This window comes from Dendrobates tinctorius, unplaced genomic scaffold (genome assembly GCF_039654945.1).
Source record: "Dendrobates tinctorius isolate UK_male_01 unplaced genomic scaffold, ASM3965494v1 ptg000022l, whole genome shotgun sequence".
Classification (NCBI taxonomy): domain Eukaryota; kingdom Metazoa; phylum Chordata; class Amphibia; order Anura; family Dendrobatidae; genus Dendrobates; species Dendrobates tinctorius.
In genome coordinates, this window is record NW_027361690.1 from 80,879,120 (window position 1) to 80,888,155 (window position 9,036).

The 9,036-nt window shown below is 42.2% G+C and overlaps 1 protein-coding gene across 1 annotated transcript; it reads left to right on the forward strand.

Moving 5' to 3' along the window:
• The first annotated feature begins 387 nt into the window (after window positions 1-387).
• Window positions 388-7,354, forward strand: LOC141084431 (microtubule-associated serine/threonine-protein kinase 3-like). Its single transcript, XM_073569156.1, has 15 exons — window positions 388-414; window positions 867-968; window positions 2,018-2,111; window positions 2,523-2,593; window positions 2,971-3,056; window positions 3,396-3,604; window positions 4,905-5,043; window positions 5,145-5,277; window positions 5,426-5,591; window positions 5,744-5,845; window positions 6,065-6,187; window positions 6,342-6,451; window positions 6,751-6,845; window positions 7,151-7,218; window positions 7,332-7,354. Exons 1-15 carry the CDS (start codon window positions 388-390, stop codon window positions 7,352-7,354), a joined length of 1,548 nt encoding a protein of 515 aa, XP_073425257.1.
• The last annotated feature ends 1,682 nt before the right edge of the window (window positions 7,355-9,036 follow it).

Genomic DNA, 9,036 nt, shown 5'->3' on the forward strand with positions numbered 1-9,036 from the left:
CTGCTGTCAGACATTGACTGCGTCATTTAAATGGTTAGCAGAAAAACAGCCGCTGCCAGAACTCAGCTCCGTCCGCGGCTATTACAGACGGCTGCCGTTATGTAATATACCTGTATATTCTGTGTGATTAGGAAGCTCAGCTCCGGACCCCCCTCCACATGGGAGGACTCCATTTGCGGGAAGGAGTTATGGAGGACAATAAATGGAAGAAGGTTGGGGAGATTCCTCCTTTTTGCAGTTTCATGTTCCAGCATCTAACCAACCAGCCCTTATACATATATATATGAAGAGATGGGGAGGAAAGGAAGCAGGATGTAAAAGATGGTACTTGATAAGTAGGGGTCTTGGGGAGGTAGGATTGTGTTCCTATCATCACAGAAGCGGGGGATGGGTCTGGGTATGAGGCTGCTAAATGTGAGGTCCTTTGGACGGAGGTTACTGCTGGGGAAATAGTGACTTCGGATACATCCCAATATAATGAGTGGACTTATGTCCTGGGAAGATAGAGGTATTATTATGGGATATTAACACCTTACTCCTTGTGCCTGTGTGGTGCGTGTAGGGGCTAATTCTGAATTAGGTTTTGTTTTTTTCTGGTCTGGTGTTGCAGTCACCCCGTGTTTGGAGTGTGAGGCTGCTGTGGCCATTTTCCACAAGTCCCAGTCAGCCATATGCGTTATTTCCATACACTGGGTGCGGAGGAAGGACATGGAAATGTAAAGGTTCTCAGGCGACCGGTTCCATCGGCAGCGGTCATGTAGTACTTGTAGTGCCGATAGCAGGGGTAACATGGTGACATAAATGGCCTCCTCCATTCTGCACTTTATCTGATGATTTTCTTTTCTTGTTTCTTCTCATTTCTATAGGCCGAAGAAAAATCCCACAGTGGAGAATTGGCCTTTATTAAACAATTGGCCCAAAATGTCCTGCTAGTACTGGAGAATCCGGCCTACTCACCGGAGCGTCTGGTAAGGATCCGTTATCTTCTTCATCTCACGCCCATGTTGTCTGATCGTCTCCAGATTAATAATAAACAATGGTGCTAAAAACTGCCGACTGCACAAGCAGCGAATAATGCGGTAAATCAGAGTAACCCCAAATATGAGTACTTGTACTAATTGACATAGGCGGGTTATTAGCCTTATAATAAAGTATAGTGACAGGATTGCAGGTGTAATGTAGATAAATGCCGTGTATGAGGACAGAGGCAAACAGTTATATACCGTAGATAAGATTCTATATTTCCAGCAGCCATCAGTACAGCAGGAGAATATACCTGCAGTGATTGTCACACTCCACATCCCGGATTCATCGCTATATGTGCAGTTTACCCCTTACCTGACACATATTGAATTGTTGCTCAATCTCCGACGTCTATAGGCGGCAACTCTTCCTATCAGCGGCATCTGATTTTCATGCTTACTAATAATTGTTTGCTCCTGTCCTCATACATGTGCACCATATTTTTGAAAAAGTGCGCCTTATAATTCGAAAAATATGGTATTTTATCTATATTATACCTGCAATCCTGTCATTATTCTGTTTTATGTGGTTAATAACCCGTCTACATCAGTTAGCACAAGCACACATTCTTGGTTTTATTCTTCCCCAGATTACCAGTCATATAGCAGAAGGTCAGATGTGTGATATCAGACGCCTCTCTGTCCGCTCCAGGCAGACACAGGACACTTTATGGCAGCCTGTCTCTGCGGCTCCATCATCTGTGATGACAGTCTGTACTCAGCAGTGCAGAGTTTGTATTTCCGCCTCTGTCTCACGCGATTATCACAATCTTCCTTCTTGTAAATGCTGCAGTTCTGATAGACGTTATTAGAGAACAGTGGTATATACAAATCCCTTATATATTAATATGGACTTACTGGAGAGATTCGCCGTGTATAGTCCGACCTATACCGAAATTATCATGTAAATCCAGTTTTACTCCTTCCTGCCTTATATATACGGTCATTTAGTGTCTGTGAAATGTTATATAAATTGTATATATTATATCCATCAGGAAATATCAGAAGATGACTCCAAAGAGACACAAAACCTCCATATTGCTGACCCTGATACCCGTCAGCCGGGGCTAAACCCTGATCTGATGGAAGGTAAGCCGATCATCTAATATTTTACATTCAATGTCAAGTTATAGAGAACGGTAGAGAATATGGAGATTTACTCCTCATCCTCTGTATGAGGCCGGTGACGGCTCATGAACCCCCTATAGACTATAATGGAGGGGGCTGATGTAATTTGGCTTCTCCCCTCTGGGCTTTTCTCAGCCCCCAATCATGTCATTGATGTGACTCGATCAGACCCTGAAGAAGCACACATTTATGGTACAGTATACAGTATATACATATGCCATAACTATACACAGTGTGTGCAGAATATCCATACACCTCGTATTACTCCATGTACAGGGGTCTTGGCATTTCCTTCACTATATGGATGTTATATAATAAGTGCTGATATAGACTAATACATGACGTCTCTTCATTATTTCATCATTACTTTAGGAATAACTGTGCCGGCAAATACTGATGGAGGAATATGTGAGACACCAGAGATCATCCAGGAATCTGACAGTGTAAGTATCAGAGGGACGTCTGTGTATCATCTGATGACGGGTGTGAATTACACATCCCATATTATACCCCACATGATAATGGGATATCGCTGTTTTTCATATAGATCAGACCTATTGTGTGTGATGATGACGTTATTATTCTACCTCCTCTGTGTGATGTCCCCTATCCTCCCTTGCAGTACAATGACATATGTGTATGGGGGATATCCCCCTATAATATAACAGTGTCTGTGGAGGGTCCAGCTTGTATCACCTCCTCTACATCTGCTGTAGTGTAATCAGCAGGGACGTAATGTAGAAGTGAGACCTTCCTGCATCTGGAGCTGACATGTTTCTCCAGCTTCTGTGTCTTACTGTCATTTCTTATTCCTTTATAGGCCTTGATCGGATCATATAACCCGTGGAGGTTACCTTGTAAGAACGACTATAAGCCGATCAAACTGATCAGCTCTGGATCTTTTGGGTGAGCTTTATTTTGGTATAATAATTTATTTCCCAGGGCTCCTTATGACGATGCCTATTTCTCTGTGCTTTACCCCTGCAATGCTCCCATAGAGAAATTTTATGAGTCCACATCACTATCCACATCAGTTAATATTCAGGTCAGGTAGAATGTTACGGGGATAAGGACCCCCACTAGTGTTCATTTATGGAGTGTTATTTTATGTAATTCTATACATGGATTTCTAGTGATGGCCTCACATCTAGTATTAACCATTAGGTCAGGAGATCATTAGATGAGGTCTATAGACACATTGTTAGTAAGAATTCATAATAAATCTTGGATTTTACTTTTCTCCAGGGCCGTCCACCTAGTGCGCCATAAAGACTCAAACCAAGTATGTGCTATGAAGAAAATAGACATACAGAACCTTAAAGAGCCAAGGAGACTTGAACGAGCCTTTCTGGAGAGGGACATCTCAATCTTCGCTGATTGTCCCTTTGTGGCCTCCATGTTCTGCTCCTTTCCTACTAAAATTCATCTGTGTATGGTCATGGAGTATTTACCAGGTAGGACACATCCATTGTATCTATATCCAGCCTCAATGGCTTAATCCTAGCACCTATATATAACCGGAATGTGCCCACTAGGACGGGTACATGTCCACACTGCAAATACTATAATGTATCTGTTACCAAGATGCCAGAAAAACCATTGATCTCTGTAAACGTCTCCCCTGTAAGCCATCACTGAGCATTGCAGCAATTTCCACTATGGATAAACGGAAGATTTCTCTTTACTTGAACAATTTTTATAAATAGGAACTTTCACAGAGAAATAATTTAGAGAATAGTAGATGAGGTCCGGCTAGGCCTCTTTGTAAGGGTCACTGTGTAGTATACAGTTGTGGGTTAAGGCCCCGTTACATTTAGTGATGCACCAGCGATCCCGACCACGATACGACCAGGTCAGGATCGCTTGTGCATCACTAAATGGTTGCTAGTTAGCTGCCAAATAGGCAGATCTCACAAGCGACGCAGTAGTGCTTGGTGGTCAATACTCACCTGTCAGACGCAGCGATGATGACCGTCTTCCGCCCGCGTCCATGGCTCGCTCATCGGTGGAATACTCCTAGTAGGCGAGTTAGGGAAGGGAACTCTGGTTCAGCAACTTGTGAGAGATCCTATGAGACTCCGGGAATGCAAAGTGTTAGCCAAGGCTTGAGAGCTGTGGGTCTAAGAAGAGACAAGTCGGCGAGGCTGGGGGCACATACAGTAAAGAAGTTAACCATAGACGCTTTTTCTAAGTGGTTCATGAAAGTGGGCTAATGCTAGAGAAAGTAGGAAGATGCAGCTGAAGATTTATAGCTATCTAAGAAATTTAAAAGCCCCTAACTCTGATAGTGAAAAGTTTCACCACTTGTGCCGGTGAAAAATGTTTGTTGAAGACATGCCACTGTATTGTAACCTAAAGAAGGATGTCTGTGTCTCCAGCTGTGCTTTTTTATGAACAGTAAAGTCAAACTTGTTTTTATACACCGTTGTGATCTCTCATTCGTGGGGTCACGGGGAACCCCAGCCACGCTGTGTGGCAGACCAGAGAAGCCGAGAGGTGTCAACAGCCACAACAGCATCACGCACACTGGAAACAGGCCCCAGTTTTCGGTAATGTGCTAAGGTGTCTGACTCATGACACTCGCCTATGGCTACCACCCTGGGCACTGTTTCACAGTATACACACTATATTATTCAGTCCATCTCTATGTATGAGATCCTGCCCCAATGTGTCCGCCTATTTCTTTTTCACCTTAATCATGTGTAATTTGCATTGTAACAAACCCTCACCTGTCATATTTGCTTTCTACTGTAGGAGGAGGCTGTGACAATCTTTTAAAGGACATAGGTCGTTTTCCTGTCCCCCTGGCCCGTATGTACATTGCGGAAACGATTTTTGCTGTGGAATACCTGCACAGCTATGGTGTGGTCCACCGAGACCTGAAGCCCGAGAAGTAAGTGACCCTTATAGTATAATAATGGGGAAGAAGGTTAAAGTTTCTCTTACAGTATATGGGTTATTACTCGGGGCTAACTTCATTATTTTCTTTCACAGCCTCCTGATAACATCAACAGGACATATTAAAGTCACGGATTTTGGACTTTCAACACTCGGCATCATGAGACCAACATCAGACATCTACAGAGCTCCAATTGAGGACATCACCAGCGAGTTCGATGATAATGAGGTCAGCTTTACTTACCGGACCTTCTCCTTCACAAATCTCATCTCTTTCTCCTTCTCTGATAATTTCTCATCTAGAAAATGTTTCCATTGATGTTATGTATCACATTTATATTTATTGATCATCATCTAATTATTCTGTTGTATTCCAGACTGGTGGCACCCCTCATTACATGGCTCCAGAAGTCATCTTAAGGAAAGCATATGGCAGGCCTATTGACTGGTGGTCAGTAGGGATCATCCTATATGAATTTCTTTATGGATTTACACCATTTTATGGAGATTCCCAAAGGGAGATTTTACTCAGTGTCGTCAGGGGTAAGTAAAATATTCTGAATGCTGTGTGATGTCACAGTTATTTGGTTTAATTGGTTTTGTGATTTAGTTTCTAGCTTTGTTATGGAAAATGGTTTATATGAAAATAAATGTAAAGGTTGAATTTCCTGTAATATTTGCTTTTTATATAACAGATGACATAACTTGGAGATATAATGAATACATTGCTCCACATGATGCTCGGAACCTGATAACTGGGCTGCTCCAAAAAAATCCAGCACAGAGACTTGGGACAGGTAATATTATAATAGTATTATTAATGGCTTATTATACCTCTCTGACCAGACAAATGGTTGTGTCTGTGAGGATCAGCACTGAGGTTTTCTTCCTAATTTCAGTACAATTCCTTCATGTCGGCTACATTACATCTTCAGTTTTTAATATAAACAATAGAGATATGGACCAGCTTCTTTGACAATGACTGTATTGCTTTCTTTCTTGTCTTCCTTTTCCAGGAGGAGCAAATGAGATAATAATTCATCCATTTCTATGTTGCTTAAGTTTTCTCAACCTTCCAAGTCAGAAGCCCCTGTTATGTCTTGATCTAGCATCAGATGAGGACACCTGCTACTTTAATAGTAAGTAAAATGAGACGTCATCTGCCTGAAACTGCAGTGTGTCTTGTCTTTCATGTTATGTGTCAATTATTTCCCATTATTATTAGTGATAGCATGGTGACTGTCTGACCATGGTCTTATATTAATAATCTTTTATAACTTTTGTACTTTGCAGCTAGCTTTAAGAAACATCAACATATGGATTCAGATGAGGAGAACACAAGTGAGGACAATGACTGTCCAGAAGTCCAAAATTTTGTGTCATCTTCTCAAAGGTTTTCTAAAGTAAGTATGTGGACAATAAAATGTATAAAACCTATAATTAGAAAAAAGTTTAAATATAAGATATCTTATAAAAATAAATAATAATAATCTTTATTTTTATATAGCGCTAACATATTCCGCAGCGCTTTACAAATTGCACACATTATCAACACTGTCCCCGATGGGGCTCACAATCTAAATTCCCTTTCAATATGTCTTTGTAATGTGGGAGGAAACTGGAGTACACGGAGGAAACCCACACAAACAAGGGGAGAACATACAAACTCCATACAAATTTTATATTTCTCTGCTTGTTTCAGCTATATACAAAAAGTACCGGGATGATGAACAATGTAGAAGAGCGTATGTTGTCTTCAAAGTGTTTCCCAGAGAATAGCGAACAAAGCTCAGACATGTGAGTAGATTATTATCATGAGATTTAGGTCTGATATATGTTCAGATCCAAATATAAGACACGAGAACACAAATATAGGTCCAGCATCCAGCTCTTAATGATTTCTGATTTCTGTGGGTCTGGCTTGTGATATCACTGTAGTAATAACTGATCAATGTGACCAGCCATTCATTTCCAGTTCACTACAGTCCAATATTACTAGTTACACTCTATTGCTGCTGGTAGAATTGGGATTACAGACAGATGTTCTTCCATTTTTCTATTGTTTTTACTCTCAATTTACTTGTCTTTCTTCTACCAAACAGGCAGAGAGAGTCTTCTTCCAAACTTGATGGTGACAAAATCAGCGAGTCATCCTCGCTCTCATTGTCAGGTATGTACAGATTTATAGGCCATACTATTATAAGCTATAATAAAAAAGTAAAATGTGGATCAGCTCTTAAAGACTCAGAAAATTACTTTCTTTATTTCCATTGTCCTCCTTAGTATTCCGTTTTTTGTTTTGTTAAAATACCCCATATGGTTCCAGAGATATGGGACTTTTTATATAGTGCTAACACTTACGGTCTTTACCAATGGGGCGTGGCTCACAGGATTCTCTGGAGGCATGTTTACAGGCAAAAATTACCTGTGAGTCACGCTTCCATGGTAAAGATAATTACAATTAGCACTAAATAAAAAGGCCCAAATCTTCAGAACCCTATGGGGGATTTTAACAAATCTAAAAGAAACAGAATAGTCAAGGGATCAGTGGAAATAAAGTAGAGTGAATCCTGGACACTTTTGACCTAGTGACCGGTCCTCTTAGAAGTTACTCTGACATTTTATCTAAATGATTACATAATAACATTGTGGCTAGCTGCAAGTAATGTCATGTTAATAAGGGGACATATTTCCTTTGGGAGACCCCACATGGCGACACACAGAGAAGCTGCAGGTGTATATTAAGGCCTATTTCATACCTCCGTCGTCGGCAGTCAGCTGAAATCCGCCAAAGGTGGAAAGAAACTGATCCGTCTCCGTTTAGCGATGTCGGATGACATTGGACCACGTAGGAGAACGGATCCGTGGAAAAAGCAATGCAGCTTGATTTAAAGTGCCCGCGGTCGTCTCCATGGCCGCGATCTCGCGGGAGGTCGTCCCCATGGCCGCGATCTCGCGGAAGGCCGGTCGTCTCCATGGCCGCAATCTCGTGGGAGGCCGGGCGTCCCTATCGATCTCGCTGGAGGCCAGGCGACCCCAACCATGGGAGCGATCGCTTGCGGGAGGCCGGTCCGGTATTCAAGATCGGGAGGTTGGTGCCGGTGAGGAGAGAGAGAGATTTTAGCGGGTCCCGAGATGGTAGTTAAGGGTTAAAATGCTTCCCGGAGAGAAAATAGCTGACGGTCACTGCAAAAAAACGTTGCAGGGTCCGTCTCATCCGCCCGGGAGCCACTAAAATCTTGGCTGATCCGTAAAGTAACGGGTGTGACGGACGACCGTCAGTCAAGATCCGCCAATAATGTAAGTCTATGGGTGTAAAAAACGGATCCGCCCCTTTTTTGGCGGATCCGTTTTTTAAAAAAATTGGCGGATCTTGACTGACGGGAAAAAAATGATGTGTGAAACAGGCCTTAATCAGTTTGCATAATCTATAAACGTACAAAGCTAATCTTATAGAAGTTTATCATCAACATCTGTCTCTGAATTTTTGATTAGATTCTCCTGCTCAGAAGAGAAGAAAATCTGCACGAAAATTGAAAAAACAACAAAAAACAGAGATAGTAGAAGAGGGGGAAAGGAGGCGAGGTAAGTGTGACAATAGGGTCCATGTTTTATGATGTCAATGAGAAGAATTCATGTGGAGCAGATGTCATCTGTCAGTGGTGGGATTGTCACATGTATGATGACTGACAATGATCCCCTAACCCATGTATGGAGAGCATCCCTCTACCGTCCTCTCTCAGTGACACCACAGTGGTATCCTCTAAAATGGAGTCCCATTACTTACATGAGTTTTACATCTTTTCTCATAGGTTCGATCTTCCGCCGGATGATATCATCGTGTCGGCGTGGATTCTCCAGGGCTGCTCGCGCTGTCAGAGAAAGCTGCATTTTTGCCTGCTATCCCCAGAGCACCAGAGACATCGCATGGACAGAAGACCCCCACATCTAGAGCCCTGAAGAAAGTGCGGCACGTCCACCATCAGTG